The sequence below is a fragment of the Phoca vitulina genome, unplaced genomic scaffold, assembly GCF_004348235.1.
Source record: "Phoca vitulina isolate PV1807 unplaced genomic scaffold, GSC_HSeal_1.0 scaffold3, whole genome shotgun sequence".
In the NCBI taxonomy this organism is placed as follows: Eukaryota; Metazoa; Chordata; class Mammalia; order Carnivora; family Phocidae; genus Phoca; species Phoca vitulina.
Window position 1 is genome coordinate 44381040 of NW_022589706.1, and position 25091 is coordinate 44406130.

Here is a 25091-nt window from a genome sequence, read left to right on the forward strand (position 1 = left end):
TTGCCAGAATTTCTTTTTTTTTTAAGACTTTATTTTATTTGTCAGAGAGAGGAAGAGAGGAGAGCACAAGCAGGGGGAGCTGCAGGCGGAGGGAGAAGCAGACTCCTGCCGAGCAAGGAGCCCGATGCGGGACTCGATCCTTGTACCCTGGGATCATGTCCTGAGCTGAAGGCAGGCACTTAACCAACTGAGCCACCCAGGCATCCCAATTGCCAGAAATTCTAATGAGATACGCTATTTCCTTTACTTTTATTAAGACTCTACCTTTTTTTTTAATTAAAGAATATATATATATAGAAAAAAAATCACTCATTTTAGTGTAGGTTTCTGCCAGTTTTGAAAAATGCAGTCATAAATTCACCACCACAATCTCAAGATATAGAATAGTTCCCAAAAAATCCAGAAAAAGTTAAGATGGCTTACATTCACACATAAAACAGAATGAGAGCACATAAATTAAAACTGAAAAAGACTAAGAAAAATAAGAAAATAAAGTGAAGGAAGTAATGAGACTGAAAATGCATACTACATAACACAATTGTGACAGTAAGGATCCATTTCTATAAATGAGAACAGGATTTTTAAAAATTGTATATATATAAATTTACATTTGTAATTTATTAATAAAATTTATGTATAATTATACGTGTAAATGGATATATATTTATGTAACTTAGTTATCAAATGCTAGAGTTGAAAAAATAATGAGATGTTATTGTATCCATTTTCTCTTCCTATACTGAAATACCGGTGTAATTTCTGTGGTTATCCTCTTTCTTCTTTGTGTGACATGGGTTCCATTTTCGAGATTGGATTCTGCTGTTGAGAATTGATTTCATTGTTACAGCATAGTAAGTTCTTCCCACTTCCCTTTGGACCAGGATGCAGTAAATCAGCATTTTAAAAAATATATCATGGCCCATCACAAATTTAATAATTGCCCCTTTTTAGTCTTTTCCTTTCCAGTCTGAACATCCTTCATATTCAACCATGTATCTTTATGACATGGTTCCCAAGACTTCTTATCTCCTTTTTTTTTTTTCTTTCCATTCTCAAACTAGGCACAACATAGAGATACGATGTGATTATTATAGAGGTGGTTTGACTATTATCAACAGTAACCACTAAAATTTATTGAGCCTTTCAATTAACTGTGAGGTTTTATTTTTCTCATTTTACTAATAAAGAAACTGGGAGTTACAAAGGTTTAACTCTATCTCCATGATCGCATAGCTAATAAGTTTAGGAGCCAAGATTTTAATCTACATCTGACTTTGTTCAGAATACTAAACCATTTTAATATAGAAAAAGAATATATTAAAGCTTAAGCATCTAGATGCATCCTTCTGTTGATTCATGATGAGTTTGTGGTTAAGAAAACCAACTAGAGGTATTCCTGGGTGGCTCAGTTGGTTGAGCATCTGACTCTTGATTTTGGCTCAGGTCATGATCTTAGGTCATGGGATTGAGCTCCGCATTGGGTTCCATGCTCAGCATGGAGTCTGCTTGAGTTTCTCTTGCTCAGTCCCTCCCCGTCTCAAAATAAATAAATCTTAAAAAAAAAAAAAAAACTAGAATTTTCCAAAATGTGACTTATTTGTATGAAATATCAAACTGTGTTTCCTCCGTACATATGTGTGTGTGTATACAAATATATTCCATATTTTAAAACTTAAATTCATTATAATTATGGGATCTTATATAAAATCAGTTCTTCACTTTGAAAATTTAAGTAGAGAATAGGAAACATTTTAAGAAATTTTAATATAGGAGCCATGATGTTAGAAATGTATACGTTTATGGCATAAACACATGCATTAAAGCTGTACTATTTATGCTGTTCACTTTTTCACTTATTTTCAGAATATTTTGTTAAAATAAATCTACCTTAAATTTTAGAACAGATCTATTATTGGAATGAAAAGTATATATTTTCTGAACACAATTTGCATTAAATGATAGGAGTAAAAATATGGATATTTGTTAACAAAAGAAGAAATTCAGAGATTAGAAATGTCCTATGAGGGCTTTATCTTAGGTCTTAAAAACAGACCAATTAATTATCAAATTTTCTGAGGAAAGCATTTGTTTTGTGGTTTGCTAAAGGAAGATCTCAGATTCTTTTCTAAGGTTCATCAAATATGTAGGCAATTATATACAAGAATCTTACTTAAAGCTTTATTTATTTTTCATAATTTAAAATGTATTACTGTATGTTTAGTTTTTCTAATTATGCATGAGATATTATTGCTAAGTAATAGCATACTAAGCTTTTTAATTGACAAGTTTGAACTGTAAGTATTTAATTGGTACTTCATAATAAAAATGGCTGATAGTCCAGTTTCAAAGAATTCTCTAAGGAATGGAATAAGTCTTCACTACCAGCAAGATGTAATTAATCTTTAATTATTTTCATTTTTTCCAAAGTATGTTCATACACTAGAATATACATTATGTAACTCAATTGCTGAAGGTTTCAAAAAGATACTGAAAAATTTTGCATAATTAACACCGGAATGTACAATATAAATTGCAAATGCATGAATGAACCATGCCCTTTTCTCAGCACCTATTATTAAAAATAGAATGGAAATTTTCCTATTTGAATCCCTCAGAAAATGAGTCATCCTGAATAGCTGAATTTTCCATCTAAATGAGAATGTTTAAGTACTAACACATTTAAGACACATTTTAATCATTTTGGAAAGATCCGCTCTAAAATCTTTACATGACACTTTTTTTCTTTAGCAAAGCTAACTCAATTTAACTTTTAACTTTTTCTTGGTCACTTCAGATCATCATGCTTGTAGGTTTGGACCTGTCTTACATATTTCATATTTAAATACATCATTTCAAAATAAATAGGTCCTTTTTTTTTTTTCTATGACTTTGTGGGAAATTAAGTGCCCATGACTTAGAACATACATTCCTTATAAACATTTATAATTCAAATTAAACTTTGGGCTATCACACAGCTCCTATGACAATAGTTGGTTGAACATCTACTCATGCAATCATAAATTACTATGATTACTCTGAAATAATGCCTTTGTCACCTTATTGAAAATCATAAAAAACGGGAAGTAGAACAGTGTTGACAGAGTAAAAACACCTCACTTGGATCCATTCACTTCAAATTCTAGTAAACTAGATTTATTTTTAGTGACATAATCTTGGAATCCCCCTTTATACTCCCATTAGTTCCACTGGCTAATTCTCTATTCAGGTGGGGGGGATTAAGGTATTATAATTTCCTGAATACATGTCAATATTCTGAAACCCCTTCATCCTCCAGAGTTTCACTTGTTGAGAATGACTGCTATGTGTCACTGTTTCTGATGGAAGTGTGTCTTCTTTAAGTATTTGGAGGCTGAAGAGCAGGTTATCTGTCTCAGGCTCCCAGCATCACTTGCCTATCCTCTTGCAATAATTTATTTAACTCCCTGCTTCTAATCTCAGATACTCCTCTCCACCTTCCTTTCCATTTTCAGTTTGTCCTACATACAGCTACCAGATATTTCCCAAACTCAGAACAATAATTTAAATCCCATAGTTTATTTTCTTAACTCCCTATTGTTTTATGATAAACCCTATGAATCTATCATGAGAAATATGACCTTAACACATAGTCTACACATAAACATGTGCATTTCACCTAGTCTTATATTATAAATGAGAAAGCATTCTATTTATTCAATGTCTAAAAAGAAAAGCATTAAATTTAAAAGTAGATTTTAAATACATTAAAGAGCTCAAGAAGGTAGAATAAATTCCTAATATATATATAATGATCTGCATACTGAATCATAGGAAATCTGTTTTATAAAAAAGGATGCTAGGTGCCATCTTCATGATGCCATAAATTACAGATACAGTCATACTTGATAAGGTTATATTGCCTTAAGAGAACCAGCCAGATCATATTTATTTTTGTAGTTAAAAGAGTCTGAAACATGTGACCTAGTTTACTTGACGATACTCACACAAGAGGTTATTTCACCATTTCCTCTACTTATAAATTTGGGGGGAAAGAGGGTCACTGTTACCTGAACATCAGTTAGGGGGTAATTTTGTCCTCACAAGGTAAGGACGTAAGTGGATGAATTATTGCACCATTATGTCCTTAGTATTTTTTCTACTGTAGGAGTTTATACCTTTGTGATGTCCTTTACTAATGTATTCAAAACAGGAAGGAAATTTCTGCTTGTAATACTTTCTGAAAAGACCAAATTGGTTGGTTTTTAAACCAATTATTCTAAAAAGAGAACACCTGTCTCTTCTTAAAAAATGACTGTGATGTTTTCCCATGAATTCAGTTTAAGAGATAATGCTAATCTGAATAGCCATGATTCATTTCTGGTTGTCTGTTTCTCCCAATTTGCGACAAATAAAAGCTTCCTGTTATTGAGGTTCCTGGAAAGGAAAGACAGGTGATTGTTCACTTTGCCTGTGGAGATGTTCTTAGTGAAGAGGAGCTCAAATATACTTCTCAATGATTGACTGACTCAGAGAACAGGGTAGCAGAGTTGTAAGAGGCACTTGCTCATTTGTAAGTCGCAGAGCCTAAACAAGGTAAGCGTTAGGTGACGGCTCCTTCAGTTTTCTGTCATGTTTGCTTGTGAACTAATGACCATTTTGAGCATAGATCTTACCTGCAAATTATTCTAAGAAAGTCACGTATTGCTGTTGCTTTCACACTTACTTCCACATAAATAACTTATCTCTTAACCTCTTTTCATGCCTAAGCAGCTCAAAAAATTCCTGTGCAATAAATGCATTTTACATGAATAGTTTTATGTCAGGACACTGAGGACAAATTAAAGAGCTATTCATTGGATTTTTCTGTATTTCAAATAGAAACAATAATAACTATTCTTTAAAAAAATGAAAAAAAAATCAGTTTGAGCTCACCCTAGATTTAAAAAAGAACAGATGAAGAATGATGAGGGAGTGGTTACTGACTAGAATTCTTGAGCTTCATCCCTTCAGTTCATATGTGACCTTGAGGAAATCATTTGAACTCATCTCTGTTTAACTATGGCTAGAAGGTACATATATTATGCAAATTTTGAAAATAAAATATATAAAGAACAGGACAAATCCCTTGTCCAGTTTATTAACTACCCTCTTCAAAGGAGTACTTTTCAACTAGCATGGGAGCTTCCATTTTTTCTTGGAAGTATGCCAGATTCAGAGAGAAACACAAAGGAACAACTACTTTTTGAAAAAGGATTATTTTTTGGGGCGCCTGGGTGGCTCAGTTGGTTAAATCGCTGCCTTCAGCTCAGGTCATGATTCCAGAGTCCTGGGATCGAGCCCCGCATCGGGCTCCCTGCTCGTGCAGGAAGCCTGCTTCTCCCTCTGCCTGCCGCTCTCCCGGCTTGTGCTCTTTCTCTCTTTCTCTCTCTCTTGCTATCTCTCTCTCTGTGTCAAATAAATAAATAAAATCTTTAAAAAAAAGAAAAAGAAAAATAAAAAAAAGAAAAAGGATTATTTTTTTTTATTTCACACCCCCAAACAATTATTCTGCAACCATGTTGGAAAATACAAACATAATCTGATCCTGCTTGCATCTCTTATCTCATATCCCACTCCTTATTCCTAGCAGTTTGCAACCCAACACAGTGAACTGTTGTGGTCCCTGTGCTTTTTTTTTTTTTTTAATTTTTTTTTTTTATGTTATGTTAATCACCATACATTACATCATTAGTTTTTTATGTAGTCCCTGTGCTTTTTCATGCAAATGAGCCTCCCCACAGGCTGCTACCTTGATGCTGCCTCTCCTCCCTCAGGAGGCAAACTCCTCTGGACCTTTTAAGATTGCAGTGACGATGGTTCAGTCAGTAACGTGTCTGACTCTTGATTTCAGCTCAGGTCATGATCTCAAGATCCTGGGATGTAGCCCCATATCAGGCTCTGTGTTGGGCATGGAGTCTGCTTAAGATTCTCTCTCTCTCCCTCTCCCTCTGCCCCCTGTACCCCTTCCCCAACGTGTGCCTGCATGCTCTCTCTCTCTCTCTCAAAAAAAAATAAGAATGCAATGATGATTGTACCATTCATCATCCAAGTTGGGATACTTGAGAAGAAAAAGGGGAGCTATCAAGCAGGAAGTCTTGGATGTAGGTGTCAGGGGATCATATGGTCACCTTACTTCACAGCCATCTGGAGCCTTTTCTCTTCTGTGATGATTTCTCCCAGAACAGAGATGCTTGTTTCCTATTTTTGTTGCTGTTGTACCTCTTTGGGCACTTAACACATTGTAAATGTACTGTCTGGATACCTGCCTGTTTCTCTCATTAGAAGTGATCTTTTAAGGCAGGTTCTTATGCCAAATCATGCTGAATCCTCATCATACTTTCTTCACAGTTTTTTTCCACCCCAACATATTTGTGGGACTTCCTCCTCTCATCAGGGTCTGTGCCTCATTACCAAAATAATTCTTGGTGGAGATGGAAAGGCTTTCTCTCCCTGGTTTGAAGACAAAGGGATCAAATCCAAAACTAAAGTCAGAGCTCTTAGGAAATTTGAAAATGCCCTGAAGGTGATTCTGAGGGAGATGAGGCTAGATAATCATTAGCTTAGCACATTATATGCATTTAATAAATATTTGTTGATGAATTAATAAAGGAGGTAACTATTCTAATGATAAAATTAATTATGACAAAAGGTTTACTGATTTCTCTTTTACCTCAGTTTTTTTCATGCTAGGTCTTAATGTCTGTCCCTTTTTTGTATTTGTAGTTGTATTTAGTATTATTGTTAAGTTAGCTGTGTTAGTTTAGTTTCATTGTGGTTTAGTTTTATTGTGTTAGTTATTTGCCACGTATGATTTTAAATTTTTCCTTAGAATAGTTTAAAATTAATGGGTCTCTGGGGTGCCTGGGTGGCTCAGTCGTTGAGCGTTTGCCTTCAGCTCGAGTCACGATCTCAGGGTCTTGGGATCGAGCCCCGCATCGGGCTCCCTGCTCAGCGGGAAGCCTGCTTCTCCCTCTCCCACTCCCCTTGCTTGTGTGCCCTCTCTCGCTGTGTCTCTCTCTGTCAAATAAATAAATAAAATCTTAAAAAAAAATAAAATTAATGGGTCTCATTCTACAAATAGGAACAGATTTCTAAAGCAAAACAAAAAAGAAAGAGCAGTTTTTGCCCCTTTTATATTTTGAGTTTTGTAATCAAACAATATGATTTTGTGGTAGAGCTGTTTTCCCCTTTTCTTTAGAATTTTTGAAGTTCATCATTTACAGACTTCACTTTTGTTTTTTCTTCCCTTAAGCTGGCTTTACCTTTGCTTTTCAAGCACAACACCTCTTTGCTTCTCCAAAGAATTAAAGAGATTTCTCAGAAGGCTTTGCCTTTTTTTCTTTTTTTTAAGATTATTATTCATTTATTTGGGAGAGAGTGAGTGAGGGAGAAAGAAGGAGCAGGGGTGAAGGGCAAAGGGAGAAGCAGACTTCCCGCTGAGCAGGTAGGCTGACACGGGGCTCCATCTGGGGACGACAGGACACTAACCTGAGCCGATGGCAGACTCTCAACTGACAGAGCCACCCAGGCACCTTGTCTTTTTTTCTTTACATGACCAATTCAAATGAAATTTGGTGATACTTTGCTTCTTTCAGTTCTCTGATAGCTTTGCATCCACAGAGAAGTTATGCAATGTAAATTTATAATGTAAGAAAATCAGAGTTTGGGTTAAAACTCTGGCATCTAAGAAGGATATTCAGACTTTATGACACATGATGACTAATGTTTCAAAGTAATTACTTAATTTTAGGTGAATATGGAAATTAAGTGGGCTTCAAAAGGGTATTTCTAAATCAAAGTCCTTAGTATTAATTTGAGGGATCCTATTTTCTCTGAAATTGCCACAGATTTGAGGTAGAGTATTTGGGGCAAACAAACATAATTTAAACTGACACTTAGTTTCCTCATTGGCTAAACAGGGATAACAATAGCAACTACCTCCGATTTATTGTGAGGATAAAGATGAGGTTATAAAATACTTAACAGAATTTAGCAGAGTTAAATATTCAACAAATATCCTCAGCATTATCACTCTCCTCATTTTCATATAACCTTAAAACAGTTTTATTTTTACATAAACCAACTGATAAACCAAGAAAAAGTCTCCATGTTTAACCAGATGTTCATGCTGTAAAAAAATAAATAAATAAATACATACAAACATACATACATATTCCTTTTTAGATTAAATTTGACTACTATGTACTTGAATTCTCAATTCTTAACAGATGTATTAATTTTCTCTTTCATGTTCAACTTGCATATCAGGAGCCGTATCATTATTAGTTAAGTAATTAATGTATTGGCATTCTTGTTAGCTATTTTATTTTTATGCCTACCTCTTATGGACTAATTTGTGACTTTAGAGAAGTCACTGGATCACCCCTGTATATTAGTATAGGAAGGCATAGTCTATTACATTTGGCAAGTGGAAGGGTTAAGATGATCAAGCAATGCATAGAAAATGTATCTCAATCTTTATTATTCATATTGTTTCATTTCCACCCTTGTACTTTATGGACAAAATCTGAGTATGCATTTTCTGAAGCAACTAACCCCCACTTGTAGTTGTATTGTACTGATTAATAATAAAATAGCAACAGGGACAGTCAACTATTACTAGGTTTAAAAATTTCTCAGAGCTAAAATCATACCAAATCACATTGGAAATTTTTCTCATTTCTGAGTCCTATAGTTTGTGATTTTCCCTTATGATGGCACTGAGTGAACAAGAGGTACACACAAAGCAACACCCACAATACTTTGTGTGTATGTGTGTGTATATATGTATATATGTCTCAGAATGGAGATCTTTGATGTAGGATTCACTTCCATTAAATGCACCTGCATGAAGCAAAATGGTCTAAACTATTTTTGCCAAATAATTCCTGCCGAAGATAATATTGTGCATCTGCCCCTGCCTTATTTAGCATATTTCTTTAACCAGAGAAGGGGCCCTCTTGAGAGGTTCCTTCTAATGAGTTTAGAATATCAGATATTTCCACATTAGCAGTTAAAGGTAGCACAAGGAGGATCACTGCTTCCTTTACTGTTCAGGTGAAGGCTTAGGATGTTACTAGCAAGAGAATAACTACAATTATACCAAGTCCTCTGCTTAGTATAGTTCATATATGGGCTCCTTTAGTATTCATAGTAATTCAAAGACAGGGATTAGCAAACTTTTTCTGTAAAGGCCCAGATAGTAAATATTTCAGATTTGCAAATTACATCTGGTCTCTAGTTCTGCTGCTGTTGGTTGTCTTCCTCCTCCTCTTTCTCTACCTCCTCCATTTCTCCTCTTTCTGCTCATTTTTCTTCTAATCCTCTTGTAAATTTGCTTTCTCTAACCTTTTAAAAATTGAGAAACAATTTTAGAACACAGGTCACACCAAATCTGGCATGAGCCAACTTGGGCCTAGGGACCATAGCTGACTGTGCCCTTGCTCTATGAAATATCTTTTCCTATTCCTGGGTTACAGATGGAGAAATGGAACCTCCAAGAGGCTAACCAACCTGCTCCAACTAAAGACAGTGCTTTGATCCTCAGCTAAGCATATCATCTCCAAATACCATCTCCTAATCACCAACCTAAAAAACCCTGTGTTCAAAGGGAATTGATTAGCTGTGCTGGTATTGTCTTGTTTGTCTCAGAGGAAACAAGTGTGAGGTAGTGATGATACAAACAAGGATAATGACAGTAGTTCAATATTTAGTTGCTTATGTGGCAGGCACTCTGCTTCATATATATGGCTTTTTTTTTTTTTTTTTGGAAAACCCTTACCAGAATCCTGTGAAATAGGATTGTTATTGTTTGCTTTTTACAGATGAAGAAACTGACACTATATGATTAATATGACTAAGGCCACCGAGTCTGTAAGTGATGTAACTGCAATGAGGACACACAGGTCCAGTGTCTCTAAAACCTGTATTCTTGACCATGACATGACACAGCTCTACCACTGATGTTCATGTGTCCTGGAATATGTGACTTTGGTTAGGGTTAGTGAAACCTATCTCAGCTGAGCCTTATCAGGTCCAGCAAAGACTAACCTTCTTAACCACTTAGTAATAGTGAGCAAAGGAATGAAACAGAAACAGGCTGTGTGTGTGTATACATATACATATACAGTATCTTAAAATCAATCAAACTCAATACTGTTGCTTTATAAATATTTTCACTTCTATGACAATTTTTGGTTTTTATAGATAACTATAATATAAATGCTTAGTACCTCTAAATTATGCTAATAGTGCTTCCAATTCTTTGAGCTAAATTCTAACTTTTTCAAATTCCTGTGATTAAGACTGCAAACATAAAAGTAGAATAAATCTGTCAAAAATGAACAATTTTCACAAAAAGTTCAGATTTTTCAGCTGACAGCACTTTAACACACAGAGGGGAGTTGTCAAAATTTCACTAGAGGCAGTTTCGTTCTATACAAGGATATATTTTAGAGTTTATTGGAAAGAATTAGGTGGTCAATTTTACTGTCTTCATCCTAAGAGAATATCCATCTCCTTTTATTTCTCTACGTGCCAATCTGGTCTTACTATGCTTGGGTCATTCTTACCCCATGTTTGTGAGTGCATGCATACAATACTTTTGTGTGGAATTTTCTGAAGTCAGGTATTTGGGGGCATATTGATCTCAATCACCTAACTGACCGTGCTAGCAGGTCCTGCTGGGCTGTCTTCTTGAGAGATTTTTCTCCAGGATCTCATGGATTGATAAAAAAGAAGGAAAGATTCTGACCTAATTGTGGGGAAAATAAGTGTCTTCTGTCTCTTTTCTTAGAAGAACAGTTAATTTCACAAACCTTACATATATTCTGGTAAAAAACCTCCTCTGATCCTTCATTATCTTGCCTCATTATGTCATTAAACATGTAAAGAAATTAGAACACTGAACCTATAATGAATATATTTGAATTTTTCTACTCTTCTCCAGAGTAAGTTGAGGCACATTTAATTTACTATGACTGGTATCCACCGGTCTCATTCTAATCCTCCTGTAAATTTGCTTTCTCTAAGTTTTACTGACTGAACTAAGAGAAAAAATGCTTCATGGGCATCATTTGAGAGTAACACATGATGAGTAGCTTTTACTCTGAGAGCTGTACCATCATACTTCTCCATTTATAACATTTATTCAGTCAACTCCAGGCTGCTACTACTTTTCATATCTCGGACCCTTCCTTGGAAGTGGAGGCTGCAGAGGGAAGTGTTACCATCTTGTGGCTATCCATCCGTGAACCTTGTTTCAGGTACCTTTAACATGCTTTACCATTCCTCTTTTTGAGTTAGTGTTCCTTGATGTTTTCTGATCTAACAGCAGGGAGGACAGGGAAATTTAACATTTTATGTTTTTCTTAGCATGCTGGGATAGTCTTTGAAGCAGAACTTTAAAAACATAAACACAGCAGGCCAGCTTTCCGGCTCTGTACTGTATGGAACAAACCTCTTTGTTGTAAATACCCTGGTCTCTATTTTTCCTCTTGCTGCTTGCTTCTGTGGTTCTAGAAGCAAATTTCCACCTGCCAGTTTTCCTTTGAAGTAATTTTAATATCACTTTTCAGGCACCCTAACCCTTTCTCCCGAACACAGAAATTCAGTCTTTCCTTTAATAGCATCAACTGTTTCAGTTATCTTAAAAATTAGTAATTGAAATATGGTGTCAGTTTATCCAGGTTTTTCGCAGTTTATCATAATGACATCATTGCCGTCTACATATAGTTATTTTATTGGGAGAAATCAATAAAAGTACATTAGTAGATGTTTGGTAGAATAGATATTAACTCTTCTTTAAATGCTTGATAAAAGAGTATTTTGTAAAAGATCTACTTTACATAAATACACTGAACCAAAGTCTATATTTGGGGAATTGATATGTATCTCCTTTGGTAAAGAGCTTTTCAAAAATACCATGAACAAAACCGGCTGAGAGAGTTAACATAGTTATCAACTTTGTAACATTTCTCAATTAAACAAAATTGGTTACACTGTGAATTTGTCTTCAGTTTTGAAAGAAAATTTCCCAGAGCTTTACTATTTGCCTTGTTTGTGATTTGAAGTATAGCAACTTTAATAGTCATCTTAATTTCTTTTCATGTCATTAATGTGAAATTTCACCAAAAATGCACTGGGTTCTTACAATGTCCAAGACATTTGAGTAGGCCCTAGGATGACAGAGAAGACATAGAAACTGTACTTCATATGTCTCCAACCCTCATAGAGGTTTTTTTGTTGTTGTTGTTTTGTTTTTTTGTTTAAGATTTTATTTATTTATTTTTAGAGAGAAAGAGAGAGCACGCAGGCAGGGGGAGGAGCAGAGGGAGAGGGAGAAAGAGAATCTCAAGCAGTCTCCACTGAGCACAGATCCCAATTCAGGGCTCAGCCTCACGACCCTGAGATCATGACTGGAGCCGAAATCAAGAGCCATTTGCTTAACCAACTGAGCCACCCAGGCGCCCCCTCATAGAGTTTTATATCTGAATTTTCTTCTATAAAGTCTTCACTAAATGTGTACCTTTAGATTCCTCTTCCAATTAAGGCAGATCAGAAAAGTGAAAGGATGTTTCAGTTTCATTACTTATAAAATTATAGCAATTGTTAAAGCAAGTTTAAGAAATCCTAGAATCATTGATAGTAGCCAAGGCGTTTGTGCACATATATGTGAATATAAATATAATTATAAATGTACACACATACTTGCCATTTACATTTTTCCATGTAGTACACAACTTCTGGAGAACACAGATTTTTAACCATTATATCAATTTTCGTAACAGAGAAAATGAGTCTAAAACCTATTTCACTCTTCTTGTTTTCCCAGAATTTTATACCTAGGCTGTATATTGAAAAAGATGAAATAATTAGCATCTTCTTTTGATATTGTTTTGATAGGTGAATTGAATATAAGTAAAAATATAGGATCAAGAAATTCGTAGAGGGGCGCCTGGGTGGCTCAGATGGTTAAGCGTCTGCCTTCGGCTCAGGTCGTGATCCCAGGGTCCTGGGATCGAGTTCCGCATCGGGCTCCCTGCTAGGCGGGGAGCCTGCTTCTCCCTCTGCCTCTGCCTCTCTCTCTCTCTGACTCTCATGAATAAATAAATAAAACACTTAAAAAAATAAAAAATAATAAAAAAAAAGAAATTCGTAGACTATTCCCTTAATGTAATTTTTACCGTAAGTAAAATACCAAAGAAAACAACTCATCTTTTTTTCTCTCTTCAAAAACACTTTATAATACGGTGGATCATATTTCCAAATATTACAAGAGAATTAGGAGAGTAAACATAACAAATGACTTTAGTCTTATTGAGTGCCAGCAACCTCCTTGTGCTTATACCTCCGTCAGCCTTTCCTGAGTCACCCAACAAGATTTTATTTCTCAGGTATTGAGGTTACTTTTGTCTTCCTTATAGACAAAAAAAATAAGTATTTATTGAATATCTATTCTGAGTCACACAGATATTTGTAAGGTTCTCACAGTAAATCTATGACCTAGATAATTTCAAAATAGTGGATTAACTTACTTTATACAAAACTTTATTTTTCTGTTTTGCAGCATTTCTAGCCCTATTTTGTTAGCCCAGCAAGGTTCTACACTTTCTCTGTTTACTATTGTAAAAATAAAGAGGTAAAGAAAGGAGGAAGAGGAGGGATAAATGGGTACAGCATAGACCATGTTTGAAAATGCTCCGAATGATACCATAATGATGGATATATGTCATTACTCATTTGTTCAAACCCATAGGATGTACAACACTTAAAATGAACTCTAATGTAAGCTATGGACTTCGGGTGATTATGACCTGTCAATGTAGGTTCATCGGTATAACAAATGTATCAATCTTAAGGGGGTTGCTGATGATGGCTATGTGTACAGGGAGGCTGGGAATATATGCCAAATCACTGTACCTTCCTCTTAATTTTGCTGTGAATTTTAAACTGTAGTAAAAAAAGTCTTAATTACAAAAAATAATAATAAAAGGATAAAGAGACAGTAGTATAGAGGACAGAGCCCATAGCTGAATTGTATGACTATTTTCCTATATCTGCCTCTGCCCTTAAACAAAGGGTGACCTTAGTTGTGTCCTGTATCTTTTCAGGGCCTGTTTCCTCCTCTGTAAATTACAGCAGTTGGGCTAGATAATTTCCAGAGAAGCCATTCCATCACTTTGATTTTTTGTTTTGTCTGATTAACCATCTCATTATATATAGTTGTGTCTTATGCTTATCATTTAGTTGCAATCATCAAGTTACTACATTGCCTTATGAAATGTTCTATTTCTGATTAAAAGAATGTTGTGTACTCTGTACCATTGGTGTATTCTTAAAAATGCAATGTAGGGATCTATATGCATTAGAAAATTGTGGTTAAACAATTGAATCTCTAAAATACCTTTTAGAGCAGGCTTGATAAAAATACAGAATATCAGTGTGCTTTAACAAGGCAATGATTCAAATAAATAAGTATATATATGATCATGTGAGTGTGTGTGTGTGTGTGTGTGTGTGTGTTTGTGTTATAAAGGTAGAGAATAACTCCAGAAAGATATACAAAGTACTGGAAAGAGGTTTTGCCTGTGGGAAGTTGTTAAGTGGGTAAGATGCTATCATTTTGTTGAATGTGTATCATGTCCACATAATATCTATTCAATAATTAGTACATTGAATAACAGGATTTTTTAGAATTAAAATAAATATTAGTTCCTAAATTGTACATTGGAACAAATTACCACAAACTTTGAATCATAAACAATACAAATTTATCATCTTACATTTTTCTAGAACAAATTTCAACATGGGTCTCACCAGGCTAAAATCAGTTGTAGACTCTAGGTAGGATCGTTGTCTGCTTAGGCTTCTAGAAGCAACCATCATTCCTTTGTTCTGGTCCACATCCTCTTTCTTTCTTTTTTTTTTTTAATTTTTTTTTTATTACACCCTCTTTCTTTTAAGCCATCCATGGCTTGACTTGTCTTTCTTGCATTGTATCACTCTTAATCCTCTGCCTCCCTTTTCCACTTTCAAGAACTCACACAGTTAGCTAGGATAATCTCCCATCTCAACCCTAATCATATCTGCAAAATCCCTCTGCCACGTAAGATAACATAGTCACAGATTCTGAGATTTAGGAAGTGGGCATCTTTGGGGGACCATTATTCTACCCAACACAAGCTCTAAACAACGTATCAGAGGTGACTTTAATTCAGATACTCAGATTTAAATCAGAATTGTTCTGGCAGTGAAGCAGGCTTAGAAACAAATAGCCTTTTTTATGTCTTTTATTAATTAACCAACTGGAATTATTGATCCCTGAGTTCATGCTAACATCACAGTTCTGCTGATTAGGTTTGCCTGTGTTACTCAAAATCTGACTTTTCTAATCTAGCTTGTCACAGCTCCCCACCCTGAACACTCATACCCTCAATTTTATAGACTTGAATATTAAGTGCTTGGATAGTAAAAGATTTTTCTTCTTACCCTACTATATGCAAACATGAGCTCAGTACAACGGTGATAAATAATAGGAAAGAATAGGAAAGATGTCTGTGTGTATTTTGGAGGGAAGAGGATTGAAGTCTGCTTCAAACCTTTTTTCCAGCTTTTGGAAATCACAGTGATTCAAAGAGATCTGTATTACTGAATCCTAACCCTTTTTTAAGGCATCCATTAAAAAAAAAAAAAAAAGCCAGGAGAGGGCTAATATACCTACCCTCCTGTTAAGGAGAATGTAATGTTTTACTCATCGTCTGAGAAAAGTAATTTTATAATTTTGATTATTCTGTGATTTAGTCCTTTAGTAATATAAACACTTAATTTTAGGTAGTCTGAAAATAAGGAACTAAAAATTTCTAATGTTTCAGAAATTATAGTATATTTGCCTTCTCTCTCCACCCCCGTTGGTATATTTATAGGATGTGAAGGCAGTGAGCGATAGAGTAAGAACATGGTCTCTGGATTTGAAACCTGATTCCCACACACACTATTGTGTAACCTTTGAAAATGCATTTAACCTTACTGAGCTTTAGATTTCACATTTTTAAAATAGGAAACAATATTTACCTCACATAGTGCTTCTTAGTATTAGGCTCTTAGAAAATAACTATTTTTATTAACATGATCTTCAATTTTTTAGTGTATTCATTCCTGTTTATTTTTGGAAGAGTATAAAAAAGTAGAAATTCAGAGAAGATAAATGCCCTGATTTCTTTTTTTCTTTTTTAGTTTATTGTTGTAATGCTTGCTACAATAGGGTTTTGAGACTTCATGGAATAATTTTTGAAGTGGTGCTTCTAGAAGGCAATGTTTGTCATTTAACTACCAAATCATTTTTTCACGCTTGTGAAAGAGAGAAATGTATTTGTATGTTTTTATAAAATACATTCCCCTTTATATTTGTGAGCACGTGAAATTCATCATAAGTATAAAGCATTCCTCAGTCCAACACAATTTCAGCCCTAGGACCAATGGGATGTTTTGCAGGCTAACAGAATTCATTTCTGTCAGACTTGTTTATTTCCTGTAGACAATTGCTTTTCTGAATTTGACATTAAATTGATTTTTCATAATATAGCTTCTTAATATTTAGGTATCATAATGATATTACAGTTTTTTTTTAAAGTCCTTATCGATACATGCTCAAATAATGTACAAGTGAAATTTTATTGTCTGGGATTTGCTTCAAAACATTCTGGGATGAGGAAGAGGACATTGAAGGAGAGAGATGAGACAATGTAGGCCCTGAATTGACCATTGTTAAAGCTGGGTAATAGGCATGTATTATTTATTCTTTTGCAGGGGTACATATCTTTTTTTTTTTTTTTTTTTTACTTATTTATTTGAGAGAGAGAGAGAGAATGAGTGGGAGGAGCAAAGGGAGAGGTAGAGAGAATCTCAAGCAGACTCCACCCTGAGCTCAGAGCCTGATGCGGGGCTCAGTCTCATAAGCCTGTGATCATGAACTGAGCCAAAACCAAGAGTCCACACTTAACCGACTGGGCTACCCAGGTGCCCTTTGGGGGGTACATTTCTGAAACTTTTTATTAATTTTTAACCATCTTTTTCTTTGCCTGCCTTCCACCTGTGGTTCCCTGTCTCCTATCCCTCTAAGTCATAAGATCTGTAAGCATCCACTTGTAATGTTCCTTCTGCTTCCCTACACCTGTCATTGGTTTTTACTAGACTACCACGTGTATTCTCCAGGTACTGTTCTTCCCTCAGTTCAGTTACCTCAGTTAGATGCTATCGTTATGCTCTTCTCTCTCATCTCTGTCAAAGTACATATCATACTTCACTATGGTTGTTTAATCCTACATCTAAACTGATGTTTAGCTAAGTATTGTTAAGATTGGCCACTAAAGGGAGTGAGTACTGAAAAATTATTTGCTGAATGAAATGCACACATATACAAACAAACAAGAAAGTTACTTTTGCTTCAAATTATTCCATCTGTTTTCTGTGCGCAAGTAATATCCACTGGGGAGAAGGCCATCAATGACCTTTGTGCCTCCATCAATGACTTTGTATCTTCAATAAGTCAACCATATAGTTGTTTCTCTGCTACCTCCTATTTTACTAAATTCACTGAAAATAAGTATGAGTAATAAGATGAAGGGGGAAAAGGAAGCTGGAGGGAAAGGATAAGTATCAAATTGGCAACTTTACAGCTCTTTTCTTTGATAATTACTTTTGATTGGTGTTTACATCTTTACCTGAAAGCTGACTTTATAAATGCCAGATGGTTATAGTCAGACTGGGATTTGAAGACAAAAAAGAAAGCTGTTATAATGCTAGGCACACCCAATTTTCCAACAACACAAACAACATATTGACCTCTGATATTTTTTATCAGTAGCTGAGATTATTTTCAACAGGAAATTAAACTTTTTTTTTTTCCCTCTGAGGAAGGAGGCTTAGCTACTTTCAGAATATTTGAAAAACTTAGAAAAATTCCGTATGCCATTCTTAAATGTTTAGTATAGGTTCCTACATTCCACATGAAATCATTATTGTAGTAGGACAATGAGGTTCAGAGATGTAACTTGCTATCATCCTAAAGGTTGAAAAAGGAAAATGATAAAATTATTTAAAACCCCAAGAGCCAAAATATGAGACCTATTTTGTTTTCAAGGAGGAGGAATGTCATACCTCCAGAGGAAATATCAAGATCAGCAGTTGAAAGTTTAAAGCAAACAAACAAAAGAAAGGCATGAGATCTGCCTAGAGGGCCATAAACTATTAAATTTGTTTAAAACGCTATATAGAAAATGAGAGAAATTTGAGCTGAAAGATGGTGTAACTGGAGAAACCAATGGGGACTTTATGGTAGTAAATGTGTTTTTGCTTTAGGAAGAAAGTTGTGTTCCTTTCTCAATTATCTCCATATTTTATTTATGTCTTCTTTTATTCATTGGTCATTGGTGATGGCATTAATATATCTATGAATATGTAAAATTTGAAATAAATGCATGAGGAAAAAGCATCTGATACAGCACATTGTGTTCTTTCATTCTTAATTATTAAAAGTAGATTTGGGCCCTTATCTGTACTGTTATCTTTTTAGTTTCCTATCAAAGTCAGATATTATCTCTTGTCTTCGCTTGAACTCTTCAAATGCTGTTCATGGAAATATTAGGCCTTCCCTGATCATCCAGTTTAAAATTGCAACCTGCCTCTTCCACTCCAGATCCCCTTTAGCCTGTTCTAATTTGTTTTCATTGCCCTTCTCATCTTGTACATGAAATATTACTGACCTATTGATTTTGTTAATTGCTTGCAGTCTGTCTCCCCTTACATAAGATTGTGCATTATCATTTATTTTGTTGTGTGATATATGTAAGTTGCTAGAAAGGTACTTGTCATGTATTAGGTACTCAACTAATATTGGTTGATGAATTAACGAATTAAATAATAAATTTGCAATAATAATAATAATAATAATAGCTAAAATTCTAACTACTTTACTATGTACCAAGTACTGTTGTAATTACTACACATGCGTAAGTTCATTTAACCTTCAATACACCCCTATGAGGTAAGTGTTACTATAATCCCCATTATACAAATGAGGAAACTGAAGCACATAGAAGTTAAACAACTTGATGGTTACTGGCTAATTAGTTATATGACTAATGGTTATATGGTTAAAAAGTGGCAGAGTCCAGCTATCAACACAGATAGTTTTGTTCCGAGGGCATGATCTTATCTGTTACGACAAACTGCCTTTAGTTTTTAGGCATAGCCTTATGGGGGAAAAATGTATGTATTTCATAAATAAATAGTTCTCAAGCTTTTTAACCTCTCAACACACCTGAAAGATTATGTCCCACACACCTTGAAAATTATGGCCTACGAAAGAAGGCTTCGGAGTTGAGAATGAGGGTGTGTTAGTTTTGCAGGCTAGCTGGAAAGCATCCCCTTTCTTACTGTCCACTGATATTCAGCTTGACAACTACCACCTTGATTTGACTTTTGAAAGTCACCAATTTCTCAAGATGTGTTTCCTCATTCTAAAATGTAGGTTGAGGGCTATACCCTATCAAATGTCTTTCTCCCTCCAAATTCTGTGGTTCTACAGAATGTATTTCTGTGCTCTGTTGTGCAAGTAAAGTAGTGACAGTAGAACAAAAAAAAACATTTTTCTTGTACCTAATTCTAGTCAAGTCTTTCCTGTATTTGACCTTTAATAGAAATTGTGCAGGATTCTTCAATAAAATAGAAATTAGATGAAAGTCGAAAAAGAGATGGAAGATAAAAAAAATAATGGCTTTTCCAGAATGCATAACAGTCTTTGGGTTTTTGCTGTGGTGCTGAGTTCTGTTGACCACCACCCCCACCCTTAAAATTTCTACATCTTTGGCATACCTGACACTGGATAGTCCACATATTTTCATTTTACAGTGTGAGCTGCTTTTTTTTTTTTTTTTTGGCTAGGTCATTTTTTTTTGTTACTTTAACAATGTGGGTGAACTATACAACTTCTGATTCAAATCCTGTTTTATCTATATCCACTGGGGGAGATTGGTCCCTTCCCAGGTTTTACAGTTATCTTAATATTAAGTATTTCAATCAACTCTGACTTAACTATACTACCACCTATAAAAAAATAAATAAGTAAATAAAAAGAAAAAAAACCTGAAAAACATTTCCATGATATTGGAACCCTCATGCACTACTAATGAGAAATGAAAGGGTACAGCCTCTTTGGAAATCAGACTTCAAAAATTTACACATAGATTTACTATATGACCCACCAATTCCACTCTAAGGTATATATATTCAAGAAAAATGCAAACATGTCCACACAAAAATTTGTGCACAGAGGTTCATAAGAGCATTATTCATAATAATGGAAAAGTGAAAATGATTTCAAATGTCCGTGAACTGATGAATGATTGAATAAAATGTAGTATGTCTATACGATGGAATATTATTTGACAACAAAAAGGAATGAAGTGCCGATTTATGCTACCACATGGGTGAGCCTTGAAAACTATATTGAATGAAAAAAGCTGATCACAAAAGACCACATATTTGTGTAATTCATTTATATGAAATGTTCAGAATAGGCAGATACATAGAGATGGAGAGTAAATGAGTGGTTGCCTAAGTTAGGGATGAGTTGGGAGGAAATGAGGAGTGACTGATAACAGGCTTGGGATTTCTTTTTGTAGCAATGAAAATGGTCTCAAATTGATTATGGTGGTGGTTGCACAACTCTGTGAATATACTGAAAACCACTGTATACTTTAAATGGGGGAATTGTCCGTATGTAAATTATATATCAATATAGATTTATTGCATAAATGTACATCTATACACACATGTTTATGTGTATATACACATATATATGACATCTTCACACAAATTTATCATTTTACCTAGACTAAAAATGAATGAAATCTCGTAAGCTATCCAACTATTTCTCCACTGCCATTGTTTTCCTTGACTCCTTAGCAATAAACCATGAGCTTTTTTTTCTTTCTCTCTCTCCCTTTTAATTCTTTTATGGAACCTATCATCCAGTATTGTTTATTCCTTTGGTAAATACTTTGTAGGAACTTAAGGTAAGTTGACAGGTGAATAGCATCCCCAGGAAACTCTGTCGTCTAAATTTCATGTCCTATAAAATCAATTTTTAAAATTTAAATTCTATAGCACAAAATAATTAAATAAAAGAGTATATAGGTGAAACTTAATTTGGGAATATATTTCATATAAGAAACAAAGATCACAGAAAATAACTAAACTTTAGTATCAGTCAGTGTTTCTAGCTCTAAGGAGCTGAGAAGGTCAGTCAGTAACTAATAATCCCAACAATAGCCATCAAAAAAGTTCAGTGAAAGTTATCAAGAAAATCTTAATATTTCATCTAAATGGGGAAAATAGAATACTTAATGAAATATTCTTATAACCAAAATATAAACAATTTCAAAAATTATTTAACTTATTTAATGACATCAAACAAGTGGAGATCCATTTAAAAGAAAATGAAGACAAAATGTTTTAAATGTTTATCCTCCAAATTAATTTAAAGAATTAATGCAGTTCTAATCAAAATCTCAGTATGATTTTTTGGCTTTAAAATCTAGGGGGAAAAAAGGAAAGTAAAATTCAGGAGAAATAAATAAGTAAATCTGTATCTTTTTAATTTGGAAAAGTAAGGGGAAAATTGGAGCAGCACATTTCACACTTGGATATATGAAGCTTCTGTTATAAGGACCAGGAAAGTCTAGTGTAAGACAGGAGAGCATGGTAAAGACAGTGATAAATGAGAGAGCAGGTATGCTCCCTGTCTAGAAGTATTCTAGTCAAATCTTTGAAAACAGTATGTGTTTGGTGGCTCAGTCCATTGAGCATCCCTGTCTTGTTTTTGGCTTAGGTCATGATCTCAGGTTCCTGAGATAGAGCCCTGCCTCAGGCTTTGAGCTCAGCAGGGAGTCTGCTGGAGATTCTTTCTCTCTCCCTCTCTCCCTGCCCCGCCCCCCTTTCTCTCTTGGGAATCTTTAAAAAAATATAAAAATTTAAAAATAAAATAAAAAGTAAAATAAAAACAGTATACATTTGCCATGCTTTTTATCTTCCTAAGCTCTTTTTGAACCGATCACATTTTTGGTTGAATATTATTCACCATAATGTCTAGAAGAATTATACATGGAAGTTATTTATGGTTTTAGCCACAGTTTGTTATTATTACCATTATCTTGCAGTAATTCTTAATGAGGGGGTGGATATTTGATAGTTATTGGGTTTTTTTTTTTTCAAACTATAATTCTCCATGTTTTATAATGCTCTCCCTGATGAAGAGCATTTATCTCCCTGAGATTCATTGCCTCAGTTAACCACAGATTAGAATAGGTTTTATTACCTCTTATATGTTTTTGTGGAGACAAATGTGTGATCTAAAGTGAAGGAGAATTTTTTTTTTTATGTATTTGATTAATGTAGTTAATCAACAGCAGCCTCCATGATTTCTGGTTTTTATTCTGTGGATCGGAAATCTCAGTCACCAAACTGAAATCTATCACTGCATTTCTGACATTCCTCTAAGACTGAGAGTCTCTGTCAATTCCTGTCACTATAGCTCTCCCTGCCACACCTCATCCTGCAGTTTGCTGGAGTTCTCATTGGAGAGAGAATGGACATTTTGACAAACCAAGTTCAGGACTTGACTGTCAATATCCTCATCCCATTCTGCTGCCTCTTTGATATCTCCAGTCCCCCTTAGGGACATACACACTGTGATCTTGTGCTACCTAAAGTATCCTGTTGAGCACTCTTGAAGTTATGTGCTTATCCCAAGAACAGAGGCAAATGTGACATTTAAGAGGACTTTTTACTTCAAACTAAATGTAAGGTGACAGTTTCACAAGCAGTTACTTGTCAGAGTTTAATCACTAAAATCTATACACTTTTTTTTCCAGGTTTAGTATACGGAGACCTTCTTTGAGAAAAATATTCTGATATACTTGAAAACACTTCACATTTGGAGTCAAAATGCCCCTGGCCTTGCTATTTACTAGCTGCATGTGTTTGAGCAAGTTACTCAGTCTCCTCTGCTTGTTTCTTTGATTTAAAAATATGAATATGTTGGCATAGCACCTACCTTTAAATCCCCGTAGTGACATGGTTGCGTAAATGGAGATGATGTATGTATGAATGCATGTTAGTTATTATATGTGGTAAAAGTCCTGTTCCTTGATTAGACGCGAAATCAATATTATTTTATATGCTGAGATTATTTGGAACCAATATAAAGTCAAAGATTTTTATCTTCATTTAGATAATCGATAAAGTTTCAAACCAATTCATTTGTAATGACACAGGACCTTAAAAATAAAAAGTGATTTTGCAATCAAGTATGCTACATAGGTAAGCATTAGGTGTTTTCATAATTAAGATAGCCTAAAGTTTTTATTAAGTTGCATTACACATGGACTGCTACAAGGGCACAGTCACTGTCTTACTTCTTTCATAACAGTGCTTTTAGTATCCCACTGAAACATGGCCAGTGAATGCACAATATTCTTAGTTACCATTATGAGGGGCTCTGTGTATTCCCATGTCTCCACTGTGTCTGCTGTTAGCTAGAAAAAGGCTGGGAGCAACAACAACTACTATCAACAGGGAGCCATATTAATTATTTGAAATGTGCCTCATACGAGGAATCAGCAGAGTTTATTACAAGTCAAATATTACTTGAAACAGGAAGGTTACTCTAACTGTTATCATAATCTATGTATCATTAACTTTCCTTGTTTAGGAAAAGAGATTAACAACCCTGTAAATTGCTATAGTAAATGTATAAAATATAACGGCATATTCCCATTGTAGAAAGAAATTGATGGGTCCTCTGCTTCTACCCAAACCTTTTTTTTTAGAAATAGTTTTAAAAAGTAGCTTTAGAAATTGAACTGACTCTGTGATTATGCCTTCTTGCCGTGAAATTCTAATTGCTTACTGAATCATCAGTATACAAAGTATAGCTACTTTGAACATTAGAAATTTTTTTGTTTGTTTGTAAGCTAGCAGTTTTTCCAGTCAGCACCTTGGCCTTCAAATCAACACCTTAACTCATAAAACAGAAAATATGTTACAAAGTATGTGAGCTGGCAGAATGGTTTGCAAGGAATAGAAAATGAATTCATCTACCTGCTTTTTATATCCTGGCTAGTTATTGTTTTTCCATAAAACACACTGAGCAGGAAGGAGTAGTTTTCTATTCAAATAATAGAAATAAATTATAAAAAGTAAAAAAAAAAATTAACCAAAGTTATAAAGTTATTTAAGTAAGTGCTACCCGAGTTTATTTAACATTGATGCCAGTCTGCAGACTGCATATTACTGGTCTGGGACAATGAAATAAGTGCATGAATTGAGAATAAGTGTTTAGAAACACTTTAGCAAATTGATAGAGTGCTTGTTGGTTTAATCTGACAGTAAAAAATGTGGACTTGTATTGTTTATGTCTTTTTTTCTTCCATTTTATTTTTCTTGTAAGTCATTTTCATTGTATTTTTAAAAGTGTCATTCTACAATAAATGTGTAATTTAATGATAAAAGAATAGGTAGTTTTAAGAAGGACTGATTTAATTGTTTGATGTTTGGATGATGCATAATGCTCCTGTGTTTGATTAGCTCTGTCTACGTGGTATAATGACAATTAATTCAGTGTGAAGAAAGATAATATGACATCATAAAAACAAACAAAAAGGTGTAAAAAGACATAACTGCAATGTCTGCTTAACATTTATTTTTGGGTCCACAGGGCAGGCACATCATGGACAGGTGTCCTACATCTCTCCACCTATTCACCTTGACTCTGAGCTAGAAAGACCCCCTGTTAGAGGTGAGTTGATTATTATTATTATTATTATTATTATTATTACTACTACTACTACTATTTAAAGAAAAAGAAACTGTATTTATTATTTTTGATGAAGACAAAATACGGATAGTTATAAATATGTATTTTACAATGCAGTGCCTGTTTAAAAAGTGGGGAGGGGGTTATAATGTACAAGGAATCTGATAACAGAAAGAGGAAATTTTATTTATAAACTAAA

At 34.5% G+C, this 25091-nt stretch overlaps 1 protein-coding gene across 25 annotated transcripts in view; it reads left to right on the forward strand.

Annotated features, from left to right (window-relative positions):
- ADGRL3 (adhesion G protein-coupled receptor L3) overlaps positions 1–25091 on the forward strand; it is an 829014-nt gene that overhangs the window by 549027 nt on the left and 254896 nt on the right. For all 25 annotated transcript variants that reach the window (XM_032400452.1, XM_032400458.1, XM_032400455.1 and 22 more), the window contains one exon: positions 24794–24874. In XM_032400452.1, coding sequence (XP_032256343.1) covers positions 24794–24874 — 81 coding nt within the window. The remainder of the gene's footprint in view (positions 1–24793; positions 24875–25091) is intronic.